Raw genomic sequence first — 27,999 nt, forward strand, 5'->3', positions numbered from 1 at the left:
TACCCGGCACTAAATCCCTGCCTGCTCTCTCAAAATTTCCATCTTTAAACTGCTTGTACCTATAACCCTCCCACATGAAATCCATAGATAAACCAGCCCACAGCCTAATATTTACTGTATACCCAAGCTTTCAGAAATACGACTCCCAGGAGTGGGGACTGATGGCTGCATCCCCTCCTCCTCCTGGAAGCCTCTACCAGCCTACAGAGCCCACAGAGTAGATCTCACTAGGCAGCTTGAGCCTGAAAGTGCTGCGGAGCCTCCTGCTGGTTCACCCTCACTATGGTGGCAGCTGCACGGGAGCAGCTGGGCTCACCCATTAAGCAAGAAGACGTTGGCTTGATACTGACACTCCAACCCCAGCCTGGGCAAGCCTGGCTGAAAGGACCCTTCCTTCTGGTCAGACTGTGGGGAGATGGGCCAGAGCATACACGCTCTACCGCCTTCCTCATGCTTCAGCTGTGCTTCCTTCTTAACAGAGGGAGCAGCTCATGGATTTGGCCAAAGTCTTCTTGAGGGCTGTAGGTTTGACAGGCTGGGTGTGTGGGGGCCACTGTGCTAGAGAGACAGACTGGTGTGTCAGAAGGCAGCCACCTGGCCAGAGGGGGGTCAACCCCCTTGGTAACCCCCTTCCCCCATCTGGACACAGAGCCCTGCACTCTCCACATGTGACTGCTCCCCTCAGAGCTGCCTCCAGAAGAGGGGTTCTAACCCTGTGGGTGGGGACATTGTGTTACTTTACAGTGGGCCATGGCTCCCTCTGATATCTCCAACTCAGAGGCAGTAAAGAGAAGATGAGAAATTCCCTGCACCTCTAGTCCTAGCTACTTGAGAGGCTGAGGGAAGAAGGTCACTTGAGCCCAGGAGTTCAAGGCTGCAATGAGCTATGATTACGTCAATGCATTCCAGCCTGAGCAACAGAGTGAGACCCAACCTCAAAAACAACAATAATAAGTTAAACATAAAACTACCACATTATTGGCCAGGCATGGTGGCTCACACCTGTAATCCCAGCAATTTGGGAGGCTGAGGCGGGTGGATCACGAGGTCAGGAGATCGAGACCATCCTGGCTAACACGGTGAAACCATCTCTACTAAAAATACAAAAAAGTTAGCCAGGCATGGTGGGGAGCGCCTGTAGTCCCAGCTACTCTGGAGGCTGAGACAGGAAAATGGTGTGAACCTGAGAGGCGGAGCTTGCTGTGAGCTGAGATGGCGCCACTGCACTCAAGCCTGGGCAACAGAGCGAGACGCTGTCTCAAAAAAAATAAATAAACATGTAAGCATTCCACATTATTGACCAATTCCACTCCTAGGTATAGACACAAAGAATGAAAAGACACTTGTAAACCAATGTTCATAGCAGCATTACAACAGTCAAGAGACGAAAGCAACCTGATTGCCCACTGATGAAGGGATAACATGTGGCTTACATATATAATGGACTAGTATTGAGCCTTTAAAAGAAAATTCTGATGCATGTGGATGAACCCCAAACACCTAAGAAGTTCAATAACTCAGTCACAAAAGGACAAATACCGCATGACTCCCCTTATAGGAGACACCTTGAATAGTCAAATTCTGAGACAAAAGTAGAATGGTGGTTGCTTGGGGACACAAGGAGTTAGTGTTTCATGGATACGGAGTTTCAGTCAGAGAAAAGGCAAAAGTTGTAGAGATGGATGGTGGTGATGGCTGGGCAATAATGTGAATATACTTAATGCCAATGAACTGTACACATAAAAATGATTAAAACGGCAAGTTTTATGGTATGTATATTTTACCACAATATGTAAATTTTTTTAATTACATTTTTTAAATTGTTATGAAAAAATACAAATAATCCATCCAAGTCATTTAGAAAAGGAGCATCAGATCAAGCTTTTCAAAGTGCCAAAACTCAGAAGATTACCTGGTTGCTTGCCCCATACCCAGCTGTCCAGAATTGACTTGGCCCTATATACAGGTGCAGGAGTTTCTTCTTCATCTTTTTTCTTTTTGTCATTCAGATCTTCTTTCTTTGTTCCACTTGGTTCGACACTATCATCTGCAGAATTAAAGATTTTTTAATCTGTAACTGCTTTTCAGAATGTCATACCGTTAGTCTCTGCAAATGTCCCTCCCCGAAAAGTTACAACACACATCGTTAACTGAATGGCATGCGGTGTCCCCCACCCCCAGGGCTGTGAGCATGTGTGACTAATAAACTGCTACTTCATCTGTCCAGTGTCAGCGTCCTATGTTCAGCCATCCCATATCCCTAGGGCAGGAATCTTCTAGGGTTATAAACAGAACTTTAATCAACCTCTCCTTGGTTATTTTACTGGTTCCATGATACAAGTTTTTCTGTGCAAAAGATCTGAACAGAAACTTCACAGAGGATACAAGAGTGGCAAAGAAGAACATGATATTCAGCATCGTTAGCCATTACGGAAGTGCAATTAAAACCGCAATGAGATCCCACTAGACTTGTTAGAATGGCTCAACTAAAAAACACTGATAACATCAAGTGCTAACAAAGACACAGAGCAACAGAAACGTGACAGATTGCCAGTGGGAAGGCAAACTAAAACAGCCACTTTGGAAAACACTTCAGCACATGACCCAACTTTCACACTACTAGGTCTTTATCCTAGGGAAATGGAAACTATATTCACACAAAATCTGTACACAAATGCTCACAGCAGGATTACAATTGGGAAAGAAAAATGGAAACAACCACAAGGTCCTACAGTAGCAGAATGGATAAACACCATGTTGTACATGCACATGACTAGATACTATTCAGCAATAAAAAGAACTATCAATACACAGAACAGCAGATAAACCTCAAACATATAACTGGGAGTAAATGAAGATGGTTTCAAAACGTTACTTAAAATATGGTTCCACTCACATGACATTCTCAAAAAGAATACCCTATACTGATGGAGAACAGATCAGTGGTTGCCAGGGTACGAGGCCAGGGAACACGTGATAAAAAGGAGCAGCACAAGAGAGCTTTCAGGGTGATGAAACTTCTCCATCCTGATGATGATGGGGGTTACATGAATCTATAGAAGTCAAAATTTACTGAACTACATACCACAATAAAATAAATTTCATATAAGTTTTTTAGTTAAAAAAATGGTTGGCTGGGTGCGGTGGCTCACACCTGTAATCCCAGCACTTTGGGAGGCCGAGGCGGGCAATTCACAAGGTCAGGAGTTCGAGACCACCTGGCCAACATGGTGAAACCCTGTCTCTACTAAAAACACAAAAATTACTCAGGCTTGGTGGCACATGCCTGTAATCCCAGGTACTTGGGAGGCTGAGGCATGAGAATGGCTTGAACCTGGAAGGCGGAGGTTGCAGTGAGCTGAGATCATGCCATTGCACTCCAGCCTGGACCACCGAGTGAGACTGCCTTTCAGAAAAAAAAAAAAAAAAAAGGAAAATATCTAGGTCCAGGGAGGACAGCTGGAATAGTCTGGTGGAATCATGTCAGAGCAGGGAGCTGGGTCTGGAGGGCTGGAGTAGGGTGTGGCCCCACTCTAGGAAGGAACTAGGAAACGCATCCTGGGTGAAGCAAGAGCAGAGTCCCGTTCTGCAACAGGTGAGCATTTATCTTGATCTGAGAAACTACATGCACATTTAATAAGTCTCACTTAGCCTCTTATTTTCCTTAACAACATGGAAAATGAGAGAACAAACAATTCAGAAGGTTAAGACATGAAATACATTTAATTCAGAAATCATACACAGGAAGGTAGGAAATGAATGGGGGAAAAAAGCAGCTAATGGAAAGTGAGAATGGGCCGGATGCGGTGGCTCACGCCTGTAATTCCACCACGTTGGGAGGCCGAGGTGGGCGGATCACTTGAGGTCAGGAGTTTGAGACCGGCCTGGCCAACATGGTGAAACCTGATCTCTACTAAAAATATCAAAATTGGCCCGGCATGGTGGCAGCCACCTGTAATCCCAGCAGTTCGAGAGGCTGAGGCAGGAGAATTGCTTGAACCTGGGAGTCAGAGGTTGCAGTGAGCTGGCATCTTGCCACTGGACTCCAGCCTGTACAACAGAGCAAGACTCCATCTCAAAAAAAAAAAAAAAAAACAAAAAGTGAAAATAACCCAACGTGTACTATGCAAAGCCTCTGGCCTAACAACAATACATTACCCTTTTAAATCTTTACAAACAACCTTGAAGGAGGCAGGCTTTGTTGTCTCCAGTTTACCAAGGTAGACACCTCGGATCACAGAATACAGGTAGAACCCAGCCAGAAACACAGCTCAGGTGAGAACACAGGTGCTGGCTCTAAATGCCACACTCTGCCCTACGTGTGTGTGTGTGTGTGGTCACAAACCACAGCCCAGGGGCCAAACCCAGCCCACAGCCTCTTTGTGTATGGTCTGAAAGCAGAGAAAGTATTTTACTTTTGTTGTTCTTTTGAGACAGTCTTGGCTCACCACAACCTGTGCCTTCCAGGTTCAAGCGATTCTCCCAGGTTCAAGTGATTCTCGTGCCTCAGCCTCCGAGGAGCTGGGATTACAGGCGTGCATCACCATGGCCGGCTAATTTTTTGTTTTGAGTGGAGATGGGGTTTCAGCATGTTGGCTGGGCTGGTCTTGAACTCCTGACCTCAGGTGATCCGCCTGCCTTGGCCTCTAAAAGTGCTGGGATTACAGGTGTGAGCCACCACGCCCGGCCACTGTATTTTATATTTTTTAATAATTGAAAAATAATCAAAAGAAAAACAGTATTTTGTGACTTGCAAACATTCTGAGGACTTCATCTTTTGTGTCCATAAATCAACTTTACAGAATGAACGTCCCCTGCCCGCTGACGCAGTATCGTCTGTGGCTACTTTGGCACTACAGCTGCAAGGTCCCATGGCTATGACAGAGACCATAGGGTCCATTGAGACCTTAAAATATTTACTATCTCACCCTTTAAAGAAAGTAGGCCACCCCTACCCTACATCTGGCTATAAATTTTACACGTGAAAAAAATGCAACATTCTTAATTTTAAACCAGTACACTGGAACACTGCTCATCTCCCTTCTTCAAGATGAAAAGCTTCGACAGTCACCAGGAAGCAGACAAGAACCCTAAGTACACCTGAAGAGTTATTCTCAGGAGCATAAATTACAACATTTTACAACAGCAAAAGCAGGATGAAGTCACTAGAGGGTATGAAAACAACCAAGAGTAATTAGCACCACCAGCTCCAAGACCACACCACATCAGCTTCAAAGTTGTCTACTCTTCCTTTCACTACTGTACACTTCAAAGTAGACACAGAGAAAATCGAACACATACTGCCCAGACACATTGCTTATGGAATGCTGGAGAGAAGGGAAGCGAGACGTCCCATTGGCCAAGTGTGGTGGCTCACACCTGTAATCCCAGCACTTTGAGAGGCCAATGTGGGAGGATCACTTGCACCCAGGAGATCAAGACCAGCCTGGCCTACACAGCAAAACCCCATCTCTACTAAAAATACAAAATACGGCTAGGCGTGGTAGCTCACATCTGTAATCCTAGAGATGTAATCCAACCCCACTTTGCACTTTGGGAGGCCGAGGTGAGAGGATCACTTGAGGTCAGGAGTTCCAGAGCAGCCTGGCCCACTAGCACTTTGGGAGGCCGAGGTGAGAGGATCACTTGAGGTCAGGAGTTCCAGAGCAGCCTGGCCAACACAGTGATACCCCATCTCTACTAAAAATGTGGCTCATGCCTATAATCCCAGCACTTTGGGAGACTGAGGTGGGTGGATCACGAGGTCAGGAGTTCGAGACCAGCCTGACCAACATGGTGAAACCCCATCTCTACTAAAAATTCAAAAATTAGCCGGGCGTGCTGGCGTGCACCTGTAATCCCAGGTACTCAGGAGACTGAGGTGGGAGAATCACTTGAACCCGGGTGGAAGTTGCAGTGAGCCAAGAAGGCGCCACCGCACTCCAGCCTAGGCCACAAAAGCAAGACTCCGTCCCAAAACAGAAAACAGCAACAACAAAAATTCCACTGTCAAGACAGCAGCGTGACCACATGCTACATCTCTTTCTTCTATAGAACATCATTAGACATAGTAAAAAAAAAAACAGTATTTTGAGACAGAGTTTCATTCTGTTGCCCAGGCTGGAGTGCAATGGCGTGATCTTGGCTCACTGCAACCTCCAGCTCCCAGGTTCAAGCGATTCTCCTGCCTCAGTCTCCCGAGTAGCTGGGATTACAAAAAAAAATACATACATTTTAAAGCAGAGTAAAAAAATTGATAACTAAGCGTGGAGTGGAAAGAGGGGACCCCCGAGGACTGGAAATGGCAACGTTAGACTATGAACTAAATTTCTCCCATGGTTGATTTGGCCTATGCCCAGGAATGAGCAAAGACAGCAGGCCCGTGAGACTGGAAGAAAGATGGAGTCAGCCATGCTAGAGTTCTCTCACCGTTATCATCTTTGCAAAGCTGGTCTCACCATTTATTGAAGTGAATTTTTTTTTTTTTTGAGATGAAGTCTTGCTCTGTTGCCTAGGCTGGAGTACAATGGTGCAATCTCGGCTCACTGCAACCTCCACCTCCCAGGTTCAAGCAATTCTCCTGCCTCAGCCTCCCAAGTAGCTGGGATTATAGATGCCCACCACCATGCCTGGCTAATTTTTGTATTTTTAGTAGAAACCGGGTTTCACCATCTTGGGACTCACAACACACATCAGCCTATCACCTCTCCTGCTTGGCAGGGATGGTCATGATCCTCATTTCCCAGTTAAAGAAACCAAAACTCCATTATGGGGTTTCACCATATTAGCCAGGCTTGTCTCCAACGCCTGACTGCAAGTGATCCAAGCGCCTCGGCCTCCCAAAGTGCTGGGATTACAAGTGTGAGCCACTGCACCCAGCCAATTAGGAGGAAATATCCAATATTTAGCCAGGTGCAGTGGCTCACTCCTTAATCCCAGCACTTTCAGAAGCTGAGGTGGGAGGATCACTTGAGCCCAGGAGTTTGAGTCCAGGCCTGGCAACATAGTCAGACCATCTCAACACAACATTTAAATATTAGCCAGGCATGGTGGTGTGCGTCTGTAGTCACAGCTACTTGGGAGGCTGAGATGGGAGAGTGTTTGAGCCCAGAAGGTCAAGTAAGCTGTGACCGTGCCACTGTACTCCAGTCTGCATAACAGAGCAAGACCCTGTCTCAAAAAAAATCCAAAATATATAAATAATTGATACAACTCGAAACAACCCAATTTTTAAAATGTTTAAAAAAAAAACTTGAAGAGACCTTTCTTTAAAGAAGACATGAAAATAGGAAGTGGGTATCTGAAAGGTGTTCCGCATTGCAGATCATTAGGGAAATGCAAATCAAACCCACTGAGATACCCCCTCACACCCCTTATGACCATTATCAAAAAGTCAAAAGATAAATGTTGGCAAGAGTGCGGAGAAATCGGAACTTTTGCATACTATAGATGAGAATGTAGATTGATACAGCCATTCTGGAAAAGAGTATGAAGATTTCTACAGAAATTAAAAATAGAACTACCATATGACTCAGCAATCCCTCTTCTGGGCATACAGCTAAAGGAAATGAAATCATTACTTTGTAAAGATACCTGTATTCTCATGTTCATTGCAGCCTTAATCACAATAGCCAAGATATGGAAACAATCTAAGTGTCCATCAATGGATAAATGGATGAGTCTGTGGCACACATACACAATGGAATATTATTCAGCCAGGAAAACAAACAAGGTCTTGCCGTTTGCTGCAAGATGGATGAGGCTGGAGGATGTCATGCTTAGTGAAATAAAGCATACACAGAAAATCAAATATTGTATAAACTCATTTATATGTGGGATGTAAAAATGTAAATAAATAAACCTACAGGGATAGAGAGTAAAACATTGTCTACCAGGGGAGGTAGGGGAGGGGAGGAATTGGGGACATGGAGGCCAAAGGATACAAAGTAGCAGGTATGAAGGATGAACAAGTCTAGAGATGTAATGTATGACATGAGGACTGCAGGGAACAAAATTGTTCTGTATGTGAAATTCATGCTCAGTGAGTAGATTTCAACTGCTCTTGCCACAAAAGCAACAAGGAAATGGAGAACTATGTGAAATGATTGGTGTGTTAATTTCTTTCAGTATAGGAATCTTTTTACAATCTATATATAACCTGTAACATCATGTTGTAAGCCTTAACTATACACAAGAAAATTCATTTTTAAAAAAGAAAAATTGACAGTCAAAGACTGACAAAGCAAAGACTAAGTAAATAAAAACAGGGGTAACTGTATTTATATCTGTTAGTCAAAAAATGAGTGACTGACTGAGGCAAGTGCCTCCATCAATAGAGCTTTGTGGAGCCACAATTTGACGACACCCCCGGAAAAAACACACAAGCCACAGAAACGCCTGTGACCTGTGCTTTCCAAAGAGGGTTTTGGGAACTGAGCATGTAAGGGGAGAATGCAGGCAGGAGAGAAGAAAGGGAGGGGGAGCAGGCAGTGAAGGGGTGGTTACATTCTTAGGAAGCTCTAATCAGTGCTCAGTAAATCTTCATTTTACATAAGATAAGGTAAACATCTGAAAAGAGGGAGGAAAGATCAATTATGCAGCCATCTCAGGGTAGGTGGAAGAGTGATTGATCTCATGTTCTTGTTCTGTACCTGGGAAGGTAAGCCTGTAATCAACAATGTCAGTACCAGATTGAAAAGAACTCAGTTTTACGTCTTCAACTGAGGTTGCAGAGCCAGGGTTAAAATGGGCATATGCTTATTTTATAGGGGGACATGGATCCTGAAAGGTTTAGGGGCCAGCAAGGAATGTCCCTGTGAACACTTTGTAAGGGGGGCCATATGGAGAGGTATGTGGCCTTTTGTGGCAGTGGGGACCTGGCTTATGTCTAATGCCATCACACAGGGTTGTGAAATGGCAGCTCTCTCTTTGGGGAGAAAGAATGGTAGTGTTGGATGACTCAGCTCCCAAACTTACGTCTCCCTTAGCATAACAGGTTTGGCAGTTCCAAGACTTTATTTTCTTTTACATATTAAAAAAAACTCTAATGAAAGAGCTATGTGAGAGATAAAGAGGGTATTTCCTAATGATAAAAGGGTGCAACCAGCAGGGAGAAAAAGGAATTCTAAATTTGTTTATGCCTGGTAACCTTAAAACACGCAGAACAAAGCTTAACAAACAAAAAAAGAAATAAGTTGACGATCATTGTAGGAAACTTTAATATCTGTGTCTCAGCCACTGAAAAATAAACAGACAAACGTCAGTAAGGAAATAGAATCGTTAAAGGATGCATTTAACATGCTGGACCTAATTGAGATACGTGGTACACTACACTCAACATGCAGAATACATATCCTTTTCAAGTGCAGAAGCAATATTTATAACAATTAATCATATTTACGATCATTGAGAGGACACAAATACAAAGAGTTTTAGTTATACAAATATTTAATCGCAGTGGAAGTATAAGTTTGGAAATTAAGCAAAACATTTTCAGTATGGTAAAGGGATGAATAAAATCAAAGTCTGCTTTTTTGAAACACTAATAAAACTGATGGCCCCCAGCAAGATTAAGAAAACAGACAAAAAGCACAAACTCCAACCACAGACCTTATAAGTATTAAAAAGATAAATAATAGAACAACTTTGAAATTTTAGATAATGAACAAATTGATTCAGCAAACACAGGTTACCAAAATGAATATTCATATATATGTAATTGAACCTGTAATTAAACACCTTATAAAGAAAACTATACAGTCTCACATGGCTTAATAAGTGAATTCTTTCCAAATGCTTAAGGAAGAAATAGCACACATCTTACATAAACTCTGTCAGAAACAGGAGAAGAAACATTTTCCAAATTGTCTAACCAGCATAGCTTTAATAATTCATATTAAAACCTCACAAGTCTGGGTGCGGTGGCTCACACCTGTAATCCCAGCACTTTGGGAGGCTGAGGCGGGTGGATCATGAGGTCAGGAGATCGAGACCATCCTGGCTAACATGGTGAAATCCCGTCTCTACTAAAAAATACAATAAATTAGCCAGGCGTGGTGGTGGGCGCCTGTAGTCCCAGCTACTCGGGAGGCTGAAGCAGGAGAATGGCATGAACCTGGAAGGCGGAGCTTGCTATGAGCCGAGATCACTTCTCTTATTTAGTTCTCTTATTTCCATTGGTTAAAGACCAGAATGTGTAAAATATGCATTATCAGACTAGAAAAACAAAACAAATATCAGAAAAACATTTTTCAAAATAGCATTTGCTAAAATCTATGAGAGAAACTTGCTCTAAAACTTCCTGTTTCAAAATTTTACTGTGTGTCCACCAAGTTCATTTTTCTGGCTGTGGACAGCAGGCCCACACCACGCCACAAACCCACCCCATGCCAGAGACCCACCATGGCCCCATGAACAGGCCAGCTGAGAGCTGCAGCCACTGCCCAGGGCTCCCTGCTCTGTCCTCGGCTTCCTGATCCAACCTGCCAGTGCTTTGCTTTCTCTAAGTGTAGAAACTAAAGCCAAGAGCCCAAGTTTACAAAAAGCACATTTTTATTAAATAGAGGTACAAACGTGTTTCATTTTCTAATAAATCTCTTTCACAAATCACCTGCTTTTTTGCTCTTCTTGAGGTTTTTTTTTTTTTTTTCTTTTTTGTGACGGAGTCTGGCTCTGTCACCCAGGCTGGAGTGCAGTGGCACAATCTCTGCTCACAGCAAGCTCCGCCTTCTGGGTTCCCGCCATTCTCCTGCCTCAGCCTCCCAAGTAGCTGGGACTACAGGCGCCCATCACCACACCAAGCTAACTTTTGTATTTTTAGTAGAAATGGGATTTCATCGTGTTATCCAGGATGCTCTCGATCTCCTGATCTCGCAATCCACCTGCCTTGGCCTCCCAAAGTGCTGGGATTATAGGCATGAGCCACTGCACGCAGCCTGTGAAAAACTTCTGAGTATCATCATACCCTCCAACTTCTCCTCTCACCTATATTTAAAAGGGTCTGCTCTTTATCCTAACATCTATACTAGGTAATTTTCAGAATATTCCTTCAATCACGAAACACATTTTTGAGATTCTTGTGCCATATTTCACTATCTTAATATGAAATCCAATCATCACCCATTAAAATACAATACAGGCCAGGCACAGTGGCTAACGCCTGTAATCCCAATACTTTCAGAGGCCAAGGCAGGTGGATCACCTGAGGTCAGGAGTTTGAGAGCATCCTGACCCAATATGGTGAAATCCCATCTCTACTAAAAATACAAAAATCAGCCAGGTGTGGTTGTGGACACCTATAGTCCCAGCTACTTGGGAGGCTGAGGAAGGAGAATTGCTTGAACCCAGGAGACAGTGGGTGCTGTGAGCCAAGATCGTGACATTGCAGTCCAGTCTGGGCAATACAGCAAGACTCCGTCTCAAAAAAAAAAAAAAAAGAAAAAAAAGAAAAAATTATTACGTAAATAAGTAGGCTGGGCATGGTGGCTCAGGCCTGTAATCCCAACACTTTGGGAGGACAAGGTGGGCAGATGACCTGAGATCAGCAGTTCAAGACCAAGCTGACCAACATGAAGAAACCCCATCTCTACTGAAACTACAAAATTAGCCAGGCGTGGTGGCACACACCTGTAATCCCAGCGGCTCGAGAGGCTGAGGCAGGAGAATCACTTGAACCTGGGAGGTGGAGGTTGCAGTGAGCCAAGATCGCGTCATTGCACTCCAGCCTGGGCAACAAGAGTGAAACTGTCTCAAAAAAACAAAAAAACAAAAAAAGTAAATAAATACAATACAGTACAGCTACTACAATTTACCTAAGAAGCTGTTGTATGAGCTGAACCAGAGGCAAACACTGTTTGCCAGAAGGCTCACAGATCCCCGTATTAATAAGGTCTTTATCCAATGGAGTCCTGCTTCTATGAAATGTTGAGGCATTCGCTTCCTGTTCATCAATTTCTTTTTCCTTCTGTGCTTCTTTTTTGGCCTCAGTATCCTGTAATTCATAAACAGAAATTGTTTACAAGTGATCTCATTAGCAGGTGTGAAGGCACACAGGCTGGCTGAGCCCTGACCCCAATGCCAAGCTATCCCAGCCTCTGTGGCTAACGCACACACCTACCCACAGGCCCCCACCTGCCCTGTTGGAAACCCTAACTCAGTTGTGCGGTTCCAAACAGTGTCTTCTTTTTACAGATCTAAGGTCCAGGCTGCCTCTGCTGATGCTTTCCAACCTCCTTCTGTGAAGTCCCTAAAATCCTTAACCCTGCTACTGGCTCTCACAAAACCCAATGTGATCTGCCCCACATACGCAGCATCCAGCTGCTTTGTAAGGACAAGAAGAAGCTGGAATTCTCACACACACTGGTTCAAATGTAAATGGCAAAGCCACTTGGGGAAACTATGAACACACACTGACCCCAGGACCTAACAAATTCCACTCCAAGTGTTTACCCAAAGGGAGAACATATGTCCACTAAAGTACTTGTACACAGCACAATCGTGGCAGCTCTACACGGCCAAAAACCAGAAAGCCTGGGCGTGGTGGCTCACGCTTGTAATCCCAACACTTTGGGAGGCCAAGGTGGGGGGATCACTTGAGCCCAGGAGTTCGAGACCAGCCTCTGCAATACAGCGAAACCTTGTGTCTACAAAAAAATCAAAAAACTAGCTGGGCATGGAAACATGTCTGTGGTCCCTGCAACACAGGAGGCTGAGATGGGAGGATCATTCGAGCCTAGGAGGACAAGGCTGCAGTGAGCCAACATCAGGTCACTGCATCCAGCCTGGGTGACAGAGCAAGTCCCTGTCTCAAAAAAAAAAAGAAAACAAAAACCAAAAGCAATTAAATGCCCTTCAATAGGGGAATGAACTAACAGTACTACACCTATAAAATGGAACACTTCCCAATAAGAAAAACGAAGTCACAATACACATAACAGTGTGGAGTGAATCTGAAAATCATTCTCCAAGGCAAAACAGGAAAGTATGCATACTATACAGTTATATTGCTGCAACACTCAGAGCAGGCAAAATGAATCTAATCTCAGGGCAGGGGAGTATCCTGGCTGCAAGTGCCAAGGGCACAGGGATCTTTCCGGGTGACGGGAATGGTCTACATGAGGAACAGGTTACCTGTTAACTTCACTGAAACAGACAACCTGCAGTATTTCATCACAATTAAATCGTAACTCAAAAAAATTTTAAATTAGCACATAAGGTCAGTCGCAGTGGCTCACGCCTGTAATCCCAGCACTTTGGGAGGTTGAGGCAGGCCAATCACAAGGTCAAGAGATCGAGACCATCGTGGCTAACACGGTGAAACCCCGTCTCTACTAAAAATACAAAAACTTAAGCGGGCGTGGTGATGGGCGCCTGTAGTCCCAGCTACTTGGGAGGCTGAGGCAGGAGAATGGCGTGAACCCAGGAGGCGGACCTTGCGGAGAGCCGAGATCGTGCCACTGCGCTCCAGGCTGGGTGACAGAGTGAGACTCCGTCTCAAAAATAAATAAATAAATAAATAAATAAGCACATAAAATAATTTTAATTTAAAAAATAGTTGGATATGATAAAAGTTGAGTGTTTTACTGTGTTCTGTTATTCTTCACATGTGTGAGTGTGTATTTCCAATCTCAGTGCACCACCAGGTCATGTGTGCCTCCAAGGCCATACCTGGATCTCCGCAGTAATGGCTGCGTGTAAGGCTGACTCCAACCCTCCAGCAGCCATCAAGCTGCCCACCAGAAGATCAATCATGAATTGACGACCTGGACTTATGTTCACTTCATTGCCTGAAACTGAAATAGAAAGTGTGTGGCAATTGGAGTGAAACGCCATCCCCTCCCAGCACCCTGACCCATGCCCTCTCCTGTTCCTTCCCCGAGCCCACCTGCGCAGGGCAGGAGAGCAGAGAGTGCCCGGGCCTGCTCCTCCGTGGTGGGCAGCAGCACGGACAGCCGCTCTGCAGCACGGCCTGGGCAGCCGACTGCACGATGCTCAGCACGTCCGCGCTCCTGGCCAGGGTCACCACTGTCTGGTTAGGAACACAAACATAAAACCAAAATTAAAAGCAAGTAGATACCGTAACGTCAGACTACAGAATACAGAAAGACTTACCACAGGGAATCTAGAGTGGCCAAATGTTAAGAAATGTAATACTACTAACCAGAGACAATTCAGAGTATCAATCATTCCATTTCAACTCTCATTCTTAATAAATAAAATGCCCACACAGGAATGGCAGCAGCTGCTAACCAGCTGACAGCCCCCAGGCAAACAAGTCCAGTAACCACCAGGGCCTCTTCCCCAATGCCACTGAGCCCTACACCCACTGGATGACAGGGTGGGCGGCCTCATGAGGCCCACTGTACTCCTCATCTCTTCCTCCAGGGAAGCTGCCATGTGTGTCCTTGAGGGCCTATCCAGGGTGGTGAGAGCTCTACGTACCATTCTCAGTGACAGCCAGGGTTTGAGCGTCCCCACTCCCACACGCCACATCGGTGACCTTCAGTCCTTATTTAAGCCCAGCTACCAGCATCGGAGTGGCCTCATCTTCACTGGAGCCTTCAAACAGATAGGACAGAGGTTACTAAGTCCTGTAAGAGGCCATCTCCTGCTGCACGCTCCCACTCATGCAGAGCAGACATACCGTGGCCCAGCCGGCCGCAGTTCCCGTGGCCCCAGGTGTGCAGCTCCCCCTCGGCAGTGATGGCCGCGCTGTAAGTGCTCCCGCAAGCGATGTGCACCACGTGCTTCCCGGCCTGCTTTCCAGAGAAGGCGGAGATCACCTTAGGCTCCTCCAGAGACCCTGGGGAGGATGGGAACAAACAGGAATGCCCTTCTTCTTGGTGTTTTTTCTTATTAGCAAAGGAAATTCAATATCCAAATTTAGACCATCACAGCATCAGGCCAGTTTCACCTTCCAGGTACTTTATAAAATAAGGAAGAGAGAATTCCAACACCTAACACCTCCATGACTTTTTGTTCAGTTGGAACCCGATGCCAAGCATGGTATCCAGTAGAAATATAAAAACAGTGTTTGTTAAAGACTCGTATGACAGGCAGGCCACAGTGGCTCCCACCTGTAATCCCAGCACTTTGGGAGGCCAAGGAGGGCAGATCACCTGAGGTCAGGACTTCGAGACCAGCCTGGCTAACATGGAGAAACCCTGTCTCTACTAAAAATAAAAAATTAGCTGGGCATGGTGGTGGGTGCCTGTAATCCCAGCTACTTGGGAGGCTGAGGCAGGAGAATCACTTGAACCCAGGAGGCGGAGGTTGCAGTGAGCTGAGATCGCCCCATTGCACTCCACCTTGGGCAATAAGAACCAAACTCCATCTCAAAAAAAAAAAGAGACTTGTAAAGTCCATTGCAGCTTTATTCACAATGGCCCAAAACCATGGTCCATCTGCAACAGAAGGAATGAATTACCCATACACACAACAACATGGCGTGTTCTCAAGACATCTGCTAAGTGAAAGACGCCAGAAACAAAACACCATACACTCTATGGCTTTGTTTATATTAAATTATAGAAAAGGCAAAATAATAACAACAGAGAGCAGATCACAGGTTGTCAGGAACTAGAGGTAGGAAGTGGGGATCAAAAGGGTACAAAGACGGCCCTGGAAGCGACGGGAGCACCCCATGTCTTGATGGTGGTGACCCAACTGCGTGCACTTGTCAAAACCCACCCAACTCTACATCTGAAACTCATGCATCTGGTTGTATGGAAGCCTCATAAAGCTGACCGACATTTGTATGTATTTGTTAAATGAATATGGATGGAATGAACCCAGCACTCTGCAATCTACACTTTACAAATGAAAAGTATGAGGCAGTGGGGATTAGGGTAGAGAAGTCTTACTAGTTGAAGAAATTGCAAAGTTAGCTACTATGAACCTGACTTTCAAATAACTGATTTGTAACTACTTAATTTACTAATATTTACTAACACTTCATGTTAACTTTCACTAAATGCAAGTTACATACATGTGGTGTAAGGTCTAACATTAAGACCCAATATTACATGTTGCCTTGACATCTGCTATAAACCGGGAGGTTTTAATGGCCTCAGGGCAAGTTTCCCTGCCCCTGATGCCAAACAATTCTCATCACAGTGACCAGGCACAGGTACAGTTCCAGCTTATGCCTGAGGAGTAGGCCCCACTGCCCTGCCAGCCCAAGGAATTCTTAAAGCAATTATTAAAGTCTTTCTGCAGGAACCACAGCCACTCTCGTTACCACACAGCCTGCCTCTCGCAGCCCCTGGTTCTCTGTTCTATCCTGAGTGAAAGACTAAGAAACTTCCGTCCATCTCATCTGCCCAGTGTCAGTACTGTGGGATGGAAATCCCTCCCCCACTGACAAGGTGAAGAGGTGATTAAAACAATACATATAATGGAATTTTACCCATTTAATCCTAAGGCCACTGAAAATTATTCCTAACCTTACCATGGCTATCATATGAGATTTTCTCCACATTTACTTTACATAATGCTTCATGATGCTATTTAAAATCTACTTTCCCCTTTCCCTTTAATCTATGTGTTATGGGAAATTTCAAACACAAAAAGCAGAGAGAAGGCCTTTTCTGACCAGCTGGGTCCATCATGTGCATATGGCTTTCGAGAGTCCCCTTGGCCAGGCACCCCTCTCCTGCCCTCTTCATTCCCAACACAGGAACCTCACACCCTCAGACAGGCCCTCCCCTCCTCCTCCTGCAACCCAAAGCCTGCTCTCCACTCAAAGCCAGGGTACACCTTAAAAAGACTTCTGCAATTAACTCCAGCCCACAGGCATTTTCTCTTCTTTCCACTATTTACTTAGCCTTTTAAATTTAATTCTCAATTACTATTCTATCTTCAAGGTAAACTCTTTAAGTTCCTTAAAAACAATTACTTAGGTTTTTTTGTAGTAGTTTCCCCACAAAAGGCACTCATTTACGGTAGCAAATTGGATTTACAAGCCTTTCTAGAATGAGGCACATCACCAAATAAGGTGATCTGGTTGTTCTGTTTGTTCATGCATGGAACTATACCAGGGTGTATGTGTGGAGGGCTGGGGGATGACAAGCAGCATACAATTTGCAAGCCTTCAAATTATAAAGCAGCCTTCTGCCACCAAGAAAATAAGTGATCTCATTCTGACTTACAGTTTGAAAATAGGACATCAGAGGGAATGTCCTGAAAGGAATGAGTTGCTTCACTATTCTCAGACCTGGTCGCACTCTGCTCCCTCTCTCTGTAACTGAAGGTCAATCACAGCCGGGAGAGCCTGCAACAGAGATATTTTTTATTCTTAAGAATTAGCCACGAGGCAGGGCCAGTATTAAAGACAGATAAACAGTAAAACTTTCTAAATTTCACTTCAACTAGGTTCCCAAACCACAGATGACAAGCTCCATGTGGTTCACCTGCCCAATTTACTTAGAGGGACTCAGGGGAGTAATCCCAACTGTGACCATTGCTCAACAAACACTGAGCAGCTATTATCTGCCAGGCACTGAAGTTGTAAAGACGATCAAAGGGCCTATCCTCAAGGACTCCACAACTAAGAGAATTAAAAATTCCAAAAATAACCTACTGATATTTTAAACACTTTTAAAGACCCTTATGATTTTCTGCTTATTCTCTTTGTGTGTGGGAGGGGAAGGGTTTGTTTTTTTTGTTTGTTTTTTTTTTTGAGACAGTGTCTCGCTCTGTTTCCCAGGCTGGAGTGCAGTGACGTGATCATCGCTCACTGCTGTCTCAAATGCCTGGGCTGCAGTGATCTCCGACCTCAGCCACTCAAATCGACAGGACCACAGGCGCATACCACCACACCTAGCTAATTTTTTTGTTCTGCTTGTTCTCTCTAAATTTTAACAAACTCTTTTTTGTTTTTTGAGTCACAGTCTCGCACTGTCACCTGGGCTGGAGTGCGATGGCACCATCTCAGCTCACTGCAACCCCTGCTTCCCAGGTTCAAGTGATTCTCCTGCCTCAGCCTCCCGCATAGCTGGGATTACAGACGTGTACTGCCATGCCCAGCTAATTTTTTGTATTTTTAGTAGAGACGGGGTTTCACTATGTTGGCCAGGCTGGTCTGGAACTCCTCACTTCATGATCCACCCATCTCGGCCTCCCAAAGTGCTGGGATTACAGGAGTGGCGCCCGGCCAACAAATTCAATTTTCACAATTGATTTTACTAATATTTGTAATGTGAACTTTCATTAAACATAAAGCATGTTAAAAGTGGAAAAAATACATCTCAAATAAAAGAAAATTATGAAATCGTTCCACCTTCTTAAATAATGTGGAAAACACATAACTAAAGAACAGGCAAAAATGGACTAGTATTCTAATAAAGAAAACCTAAACTAGGACCTGCTTTGCAAAATGATTATCAGTAGGCAACAAAATCACCAAAGTTAGCAAACTTTAAAAATCACACCAACTTGGCCGAGCACGGTGGCTCACACCTGTAACCCCAGCACCTTGGGAGGCCGAGGTGGGAGGATCACCTGAGGTCAGGACTTTGAGAGCAGCCTGGTCAACATGGTGAAACCCCGTCTCTACAAAACACACCTGGACAACATGGTGAAACTCTGTCTCTACAAAAACACAAAAATGATTTTTTTGTATTTGCCGTGAGAGCGGGTGCCTGTAATCCCAGCTACTGGTGAGGCTGAGGCAGGAGAATCGCTTGAACCCGGGAGGTGGAGGTTGCAGTGAGCCAAGATTGCACCACTGCACTCCAGCTTGGGCGACAGGGTGACACTCCGTCTCAAAAAAAAAAAGAAAAGAAAAAATTGAAAAAATTACACCAACTGAAGTACATAGACACCATTAAACTTTTCACAGCATTTTTGACATTTCATTTTAACAAAGGCTTAGTTAAAGACATGTGGTAAAGGCCCACAATGAGGAACCAGGTCCAGAGATGTTAAGTAACTCGTCACACAGCTGAGGTAGCAGAAGCAGAAGCATAATCCAGGCCTCCTCATCTCTGCCAATCTCAGTCTTCTGCTGAAGAATTTAGAATCACTGTCTGTAGCAAGAAGACCAAATTGTGTAACCTAGTAACAAAGACCCTTCGCCATTTGTTCCAAACCTACCTATTATTATTATTATTTTTTTTAGACGGAGTCTCCCTCTCTCGCAGGGGCTGGAGTGCAGTGGCCCCATCTCGGCTCACTGCAAGCTCCACCTCCCGGGTTCACGCCATTCTCCTGCCTCAGCCTCCCGAGTAGCTGGGACTACAGGTGCCCACCACCACGCCCGGCCAATTCTTCATATTTTTACTAGAGACGTGGTTTCACCATGTTAGCCAGGTTGGTCTCCATCTCCTGACCTTGTGATCCACCCACCTCGGCCTCCCAAAGTACTGGGATTACAGGCGTGAGCCACCACGCCCGGCCTACATTTTATTTCCCATACCATATTTCACACATCCTGTGTTCTACCCCGGTCAGCACTCTGCTGCTATTCTAACTTGCTCCTACCTTTCCTCCTCCGTATTTGGTTGACACTAACTACCCGTCTGTTATGGTTACTTTGGTACTTAACTAGTATTGCCTTCACTGTGGCTCCCAGTGAACATGCGGCTTGCTTATATCATTTACTCAACCAACCAACATTTACTGAGCACGTACAATATTCTAGGAGCAGGGGTACAACAGCCCACATGGGGTTATCTCCTGCTAGAGGTAGGGCGAAATAATAAACGAAATAAAGACATTATTCTGGAAAAGTAGCAAATGTTATGGTAAAAAATAAAACATGTGCAGGGCACTGGGGAGTTGAGTTGGGGGATTCTATTTTAATGACCGTAGTTGGGAGGCCTTGCTGAGCAGGTAACACTTGAGCAGAAGCTTCCAAGAGCTTTTTGAAAAGAACAAAGGAGAGAGAAGCAAGTGCAGGGGCTCTGAGGTGTGAGCGGGTGTGCAGTTTCCTCAACAAAGGCCACTGTGGCTGACCTTGAGTGAGGGCAGGTTTGATGCATTCGCGTGAAAAAGCGAGTGTCGGCCGGGCGCGGTGGCTCACGTCTGTAATCCCAGCACTTCGGGAGGTCGAGGCGGGTGGATCATGAGGTCAGGAGTTCGAGACTAGCCTGACCAACATGGTGAAACCCCGTCTCTACTAAAAATAGAAAAGTTAGCCAGGCGTGGTGGCGGGCGCCTGTAATCCCAGCTACTCGGGAAGCTGAGGCAGGAAAATCACTTGAACCTGGGTGGCGGAGGGCGCAGTGAGCAGAGATCGTGCCACTGCACTCCAGCCTGGGTGACAGAGCAAGCCTCCGTCTCAAAGAAAAAAAATCAACAAAACAAAAACAAACAAAAAACAACTTTAGACCTCTTAGTTTTTTTATGAAATCTTTACTACTTGGTTTCCATTGCTATCTAAGTTAGCTTAGGCCTGGCTCAGTGGCTCACGCCTGTAATCCCCGCACTTTGGAGGCCAAGGTGGTTGGATCGTATGAGTCCAGGATTTGGAGACCAGCAGGTGTAACATGGTGAAACCTCGACTTTAAAAAAAACACAAAAATTAGCCACTGCACTCCAGCCTGGGTGACAGAGTGAGACTCTGTCACAGATTAAAAGAAAAAAAAAAAAACACTTTGTGACACTGGGTTAAGCAAAACTTCTTAGCTATGACAGCAAATCACAGTCCATAAAAAGAACAAATTGATAAACTGGATTTCATAAAAATTAAGAACTATTAGTCTTACAAACACATCATTAATAAAAAGAAAATGTTGGCCAGGCACAGTGGCTCATGCCTGTAATCCCAGCACTTTGGGAGGCTAAGGCAAGTGGACCACCTGAGGTCGGGAGTTTGAGACCAGCCTGACCAACAGGAGAAACCCTGTCTCTCCTAAAAATACAAAAATTAGCCGGGCGTGGTGGCGTATGCCTGTAATCCCAGCTACTTGGGAGGCTGAGGCAGGAGAATCACATGAACCCAGGAGGCGGAGGTTGCAGTGAGCCAAGATTGCGCCATTGCACTCCAGCCTGGGCAACAGTGCGAGACTCCATCTCAAAAAAAAAAAAAGAAAAAAGGAAAAAGAAAATGTGGCCAGAAGTTGTGTGTTGTACCTATAATCCCAACACTTTCAGGGGCTGAACAAGGAAGACTGCTTCATCCCAGGAGTTCAAAACCAGCCTGGTAATAAAGTAATAAAACCCTGTCTCTACAAAGAAATTTAAAAATTAGCCAGGCAGGTGGCAGGCACCTGTAGTCCCAGCTACTAAGGAGGCTGAGCCAGAAGGATCGCTTGAGCCTGCGAGGTTGAGGCAGCAGTGAGTCAGAGTTGTACCACCGTACTCCAGCCTAGGCGACAGAGAGAGACCCTGTCTCAAGGAAAAAAAAGAAAAATGGGAGGGGGAGGGGAGGGGCAGGGAGGGTACAAAGTGTCCAAAAACTTGAATGTTCTTAGCAGCTTTATTTATAATAACCAAAATGGGAAACAACCCAAATGTCTATCAACAGATGAATGGACCAACAACCAATTAAATCCATACAACAAACTACTACTCAGTGATAAAAAGAAATGAACTATCGATACATACAACAACCTTACTGAATCTCAAAATAATGCTGAGTGATGATTTCACAGGTGCATGCATATATACATATCAAAATTTATCAAATCATGCACCTGAAATATGTGCAATTTTTTGCACTTCAATTCTACCTTAATAGAGCTGTTTTACACACTCAAAATGATTTTTCTCTTGACCATGTAATATCCTCCCTTTAGGTACTGTCTTCCTTTCTGTTGAAGTCAAGTTTCTTCAAGAAGTTATGTATACGGCTATTCACTCACCCTTCAATCTAGTGTAATGAGACGTCCTCTGGTAAAAACTGAAGCATTTTCTCACTGCCACATACAAAAGCCTCTCTTCACTCCGGAACTTCCTTAGTGTCTTTGCTGCATCTGCCCCTACAGATAACACCTGACTCCTGTGGCTTCAGAGATATTCACTAGCTCCTCCTCTCCTTCCAGTAACTCATTATAAGAGCCTATATGCCCAGGTAGTGTCACTGACCATTATCTTACCCTAATGACACTTTTTCTTTGGGAAGTATGATCCATATGTGCGGCTTCAATGACTTACAGGCATAAGATCCATACCTCAGCCCTGATTTCTTCAGTTTACATGCTGTAATGTCTACATATCATGCTAAAAAAAAAAAAAAGAGAGAGAGAGAACACTTTCCAGCCTGGGCAACATAGTAAGACCCCCTTCTCAATAAAAGTAAAAAAATATTACCCAGGCATGGTGGCAAGTGGCTGTAGTCCCAGCTACTTGGGAAGCTGAGTTAGGAGGACTGCTTGAGCCCAGGAGCTCAAGACTACAATGAGCTCTGATCACGCCACTGCACTCCAACCTGGACCACAAGACCTCATCTCTTAAAAAAAAAAAAAAAAAAAAAAAAGAACATTTTACTTAGCACAGCTTTATGAAGGGCTTTACCAGCAGGTCTCAGCTGACTATTCCTATTTTCTAACCCAATCTATTATCTTTTTACTTTTTTGGTACATATTTTTATTGATGTATGATGTACACACCATGAAGCACACACATCCTAAGAGTATAGTTGATGAAGTAAACATGCTCATGTAATCACTATGCAGATTAAGAAATATAAAACATTACCAGTAACCAAGAAGCCCTCTTAGTTACTGCCTATGCCTCTTAACTAAAATATCCTAAACTCTAAACACATTGGCCTGTATTCTATATTCCCCAAATGTTTTACACACTTTCTTTACTGGACCTTCTGCCCTTCCCCTCCCGACACCATTTTCTCTTTCTCTCTTAAAGCTAAACACAGATCTCTTCCTCTATGGCATTAGCTCATCTTTGCTTACATTACACTCTAAATGTATCACCAACACAATGCTTTTTGCACTGTATTATGCCACCCACTTATTATTCACTTGGTAACTTTTCTGAAAGCAGTGACCCCACAGCACCATTTCTATATGTGTAACAACTAGCCCAGTGTTGCCACAGGAAAGTGTCTCCAATAAAATTCAGAGGGGAGGGGAGAGGGATAGCATTAGGAGATATACCTAATGTTAAATGAAGAGTTAATGGGTGCAGCACACCAACATGGCACATGTATACACATGTAACAAACCTACACGTTGTGCACATGTACCCTAAAACTTAAAGTATAATTAAAAAAAAGAAAAAAAAAGGAAAACTTAAAATTCAAACTTTCTTTGGAGGAAGACCATTTGATATCTACTTTACCTGTGTGTGACATTCATTGCAGATAAATTTTCCTCTTGGCATCTCAGTCAATCCAAGGCACTCCAGGTGGAAAGCCCCGCAGCACTGAGCCTCACATAACAGCAGCTCACCTGATTTTTCACAATTCTGTTAAGAGAAAGAAAACATCTATCTGTTTTTCCATGTTTTGAGAATGAAGAGTAAAACCAGTGTCAGTGGGTTAAAATAAACAAAGGTTAGAAGAGGCAGAAAATGAGGTGAGAAAGAGGCAAGGGCCTGTAGTTGTAGATTTTATTCTAGTTACAAAGGTGTACCACTGGAGAGCTTTGCCAAAGGAAAGCTAAAATCAGGTATTCATTTTTAAAAAGATTGTTCTGACTGCTGCATGGAAAATGAGTTCAAGAGTAGAAAGGTCAGAAAAGAGCATAGAGATAAACCAGAAAGCTACTGAATGGTTCAAGCAACAGACACTGGCTAGCTAGACTTGGGCCATAAAGTTCCAAAAGAGCTCCCACCAAGGTCTGAACAGCCCTTTTGGGACACATCTAGAACCATCCCAGAGAGAGATCACTTTTCTGAAATAATCTCAGCTAAGATACGGCCTCACTTAAGACAGGGGCTTAGGAAATAACAACAGGCATCTGTCATTATAAAACACTGTAAGATTTATGTATTTTTTTTTTTTTTGAGAGAGTCTTGCTCTATCGCCCAGGCTGGACTGCAATGGTGCAATCTCGGCTCACTGCAACCTCTGCTGACCAGGTTCAAGTGATTCTCCTGCCTCAGCCTCCCGAGTAGCTGGGATTACAGGCACGTGCCACCACGCCTGGCTAATTTTTGTATTTCTAGTAGAGAGGGGTTTCACCATGTTGGCCAGGCTGGTCTCGAACTCCTGACCTCATGATCTACCCACCTCAGCCTCCAAAAGTGCTGGAATTACAGGTGTGAGCCACTGCACCCAGCCTTGTACTACTATGAAAGGCAAACAAGGGGAAAGGTGACTAAATAAGTTTTAGCTTCAAGAACTCATAGAAACAGAATAGGTCTTGATCACTTAAGAATTAAAGCTTAAATAAAAAACTAACTAGGACAGCTTTAGGGAGAAAGGTTAGAGAGGTAGGCTAGAATTGATAGGTGACCCCAGGGACTTTATCAACCTATAGTCTGAGCTATCCTCAAATGTCTGACTCCCCATTATCTACTATTCACATGTAAAAATTGAAAAATAGCATTATACATTGTACTTCGCATATTCAGAGTGCCAATAACATAAGTTTTTATATATAGTGAAAAAAAACTGACCTTCAGCACTTAAATAGGAAAATGTTCATTACAATGTGAATTAGAAACAACATTTTTGCATTAACTAAATGTTATAGACTAATTCTTCAACTGGGATAACCATGTAATTTATCTTTCAAACTGGGACACTTGAGTGAAAGGAAGTGCTATTAATAAATTATGACAGAACAAGGGACCTACACAAAGACCGATCCAGACAAGCCAGGACCACAGGGTCACCTTACCTTTAATCTTTTTATTAAATGATCTTTGCAAAATGTATTTACACTCTGACCTGTCTCACTAAGTAAATAATGGGCATAACTGTTTTTGATGATTAACACTGTTGTTTGGGATCTGGTCCAAGTATGTAATAGTGAAGATAACAGGCAAAGAAATTCAATTGAAATTATATTGGCCACGATAACATTTTCTGGTCTGAGTTTACTTTTTTAGAGATCTCAACTTATTTATCTATTACTATTTATAATTTATGAGATAGGGTCTCACTCGGTCACCCAGGTGGGAGTGCAGTGGCATGACCATGGCTCACTAAAGCCTCTACCTCCCCAGCTTCAGGTGATCCAATGACCTCAGTCTCCCAGTAGGGGAACTACAGGCATGCACTGTCATGCCTGGCTAATTTTTTTTTTTTTTTCCTTGTCAGGGTTTATTTCATCGGCTAACATTCATTCTCGACCTAGACAAAAACAATTAGATGATTATGACTTGCTTTTCCATCATCAACTCATTTTTTTTTGTATGAATAACCAAAAAATTTCTTCAACACTTTTTTTTAAGAAGAAGCTATAAATAAATAAAGCTTTAAACGATCCTGGGTTCAAGTTAAACAGTTCCAGTTCCCGAAAAGTTCACAGCCTTGTTTTGTGGGCAGTTCTGCTGTTCCTGGCTTCCCCCTCCAGGAGGGGACGTTTGCAGGTCTGGGGGTCCTGGTGACTAAGCTGTTAGCTCCACTGCCTGCCTGCTTCCATCCTTGCAGCCCTGGGAGGGCCCCAAGTGGACAGAGTCCTTACAATTTAGGAGATGCTGCTGGCAAAGGAACCACTGACCCAAAGCAGGTGGCCTGAATGGGAAGTGCCAGGCTGGACACTCGGGGGCTGAGGGCACTGCCAGCTGCCGCCGCCTCTGGACACCTCAGCCCAGCGCTGGCCCAAGAGGAGACTGCTTTCCAAATGCAGTGAAGAGACCGAGAGAAGACCCGTGCTTCCGTGTGAGTCGGGATGCGGGGCATAAGTTAACACATATTCCAATATGTACAAAACAACCTGCGCTCGAGCCCGCGCACCCAGGAAGCCCATGGTGAAGGTGAGGCCACCTCGAGCCAGGCCTCTGGCTGGGTGTCCACCTGCTGCCGGGAGGCCAAGGTGCCCCACGTGGCTTGTGCAAGACCTCACGATCCCCTTAACACGTTCCTCCACCTCCAAGGAGTGTATCCGCTCCAATGCTGAGTGTCCGAGCAGATTCCCATTGACCCTGACCTCCCTTTGAAAGAACCACACCACTAGATCCCCTTGGCACTTGCTTCCTTAGTGTGATGCATCCACCCAGGGAGGTGGCCCTGCGCGACGCTGGCACACTGTCCACCCTGCCCTGTTGACCATCCTGTCCTTCGACCCCAAAGTAAAATGGGGCCAGTGTAGGAGGCCTGAGGGTGGGGCCCTTATGCCAGACCTCCAGGGGTAGCAACCTCATCTGACCCCAGCTTTGCCTTCCTGTGCTGCAGAAGGCGCTTGCTCCCAAGCCCGTGGTGACCCATGTCTCCACCCCATGGTGGGGCAACTGTGGTGGCTGAGTGGAAGCTGGGAAAGGAGAGAGGACCCCCGCCAACCCCAGCCAATGCCTGGCTAATTTTTATATTTTTGGCAGAGACAGGGTTTTACCATGTTGCCCAGGCTGGTCTCAAATTCCTGGGCTCGAATGATCCACCCACCTCAGCCTCCCAAAGTGCTGAGATTAGTGCTGTGCTCGGCCTATGGTTTCAACTTAAAAAAGAACTAATATCCTCAAGTTTTTTGTTTATTTAAAAGTCTGTAATCTTGACCTCTTGGGCTACAGGTATGAGCCAATGCAGCTGGCTAATTTTAAAAAAAAGACAAACTTTTTAAAAATAGAGACAGGGGTCTCACTGTGTTGCCCAGCCTGGTTTAGAACTCCTGGCCTCAAGCAATCCTGCTGCCTCAGCTTCCAAAAGCACTGTGATTGTAGGTATGAGCCACTGCGCATTGCCTATCTTCAAGTTTTTATATACCAAATTTTAAGAATTACATAGGTACATCAAGACCATTAAAAAAAAAAATTCAAATGGTCATTGACTCTACTCACAAAGACTTAAAGGCTCTTTAACAATAAAGTGGAATCCCCTATCTCACAGAGAGGCAATCCAGCACAATGGTTAAGACTCTAAACCAACCAAGTCCAACGGAGCTTAAAGGTTAAAAAAAAGGAGAGGGAGACTCCATATGCAGACGGCCAGGCTTCTCTCATGAATATAAGCAAGCTATTTATCCTGTCTGTAATTTAGTTTCCTCATCTGCAAAATGGGGATAATCACAGAACTCTACTTATGAGATTATTACAATGACTAAATAATGTAATATTTATAAAGTGCTTGGAACAATACTTCATACATAGGAAATACTGGATAAATATTTATTAAATAAATAAAATATAGATGATAGGCTTTCTAAAGTCACCACGTTAAAGGAAAAATATCTCAAAACTAAAATTACCCTTGAAAAGTTCCTTACAAACCCAAAGATTCTGACACCATGAGAAGTACTGGAGAATTATATTTGAATAAGCAACCAGAGATTCACATATTCCATCTCAGACTTGCTTCACGGCATATATTCCTTCATGGGCCTTAAGGGCAGGTGGTTCACCAACACTAAACTATTTCTCCAAGTATCTTTCTTTGTGGGAAGAAAAAAGGGTCAAATCCTTAAAGAAAGTGACTCTACTGGAATCATCCAAAAGCACTGTTATTCTACCAAGAAACTATCATAAAGAGATGGAGTGGGTTTCCCTTTAAAGATGAACATGCAATGAAAACACAAGTGGGCAAATATTTCTCTACCTGTCAAACATTCTCCTTGAGTGCAGCTCCTCCACCATGTTCACCCTGCATTGTGTTAGAGGCAGCCATCCGAGGATCGTGTTCTACACCTTCCTCAACAGTCTCCTTGGGGCTTGTGGCCGTCCTGTGAGGCATTAGTTCTCCCTTGCAAAGAAAAAACAATGTCCCACATCTGTATTATTGATGTCTCTTCCATTTGACCCCCTCCCTCTGGGCTATTTGTCTAGCCATTAAGCACTTACAGATGTTCAGCCAATCACTCGGGGGACTGCATGCAACGTTAGTTCTAACCCTGCTGTGATTGGGCGGGTAGTGGGCGGCTCATGCCCTGCCACTAACTGCTCTGAGGCTGTTTGTTCCACTGGAACTTTCTGAGCTGTTCCATTTTAAGGTTTCACTAA

General features: G+C 44.3%; 1 protein-coding gene across 1 annotated transcript in view; it reads right to left on the minus strand.

Annotated features, from left to right (window-relative positions):
- The window catches only part of LOC134738360 (E3 ubiquitin-protein ligase HERC2-like), a 76,137-nt gene that overhangs the window by 38,494 nt on the left and 9,644 nt on the right, over positions 1–27,999 (minus strand). The window contains exons 5-15 of the mRNA XM_063653140.1: positions 27,841–27,995; positions 27,599–27,742; positions 23,242–23,367; positions 17,148–17,269; positions 14,642–14,800; positions 14,440–14,556; positions 13,883–14,026; positions 13,666–13,790; positions 11,811–11,989; positions 11,626–11,723; positions 1,913–2,047 (exon numbers count right to left, since the gene is read on the minus strand). Coding sequence (XP_063509210.1) covers positions 1,913–2,047; positions 11,626–11,723; positions 11,811–11,989; positions 13,666–13,749 — 496 coding nt within the window. The 5' untranslated portion in view covers positions 13,750–13,790; positions 13,883–14,026; positions 14,440–14,556; ... (3 more) ...; positions 27,599–27,742; positions 27,841–27,995. The remainder of the gene's footprint in view (positions 1–1,912; positions 2,048–11,625; positions 11,724–11,810; positions 11,990–13,665; positions 13,791–13,882; positions 14,027–14,439; positions 14,557–14,641; positions 14,801–17,147; positions 17,270–23,241; positions 23,368–27,598; positions 27,743–27,840; positions 27,996–27,999) is intronic.

Source organism: Pongo pygmaeus, chromosome 16 (assembly GCF_028885625.2).
Source record: "Pongo pygmaeus isolate AG05252 chromosome 16, NHGRI_mPonPyg2-v2.0_pri, whole genome shotgun sequence".
NCBI classification, from domain to species: domain Eukaryota; kingdom Metazoa; phylum Chordata; class Mammalia; order Primates; family Hominidae; genus Pongo; species Pongo pygmaeus.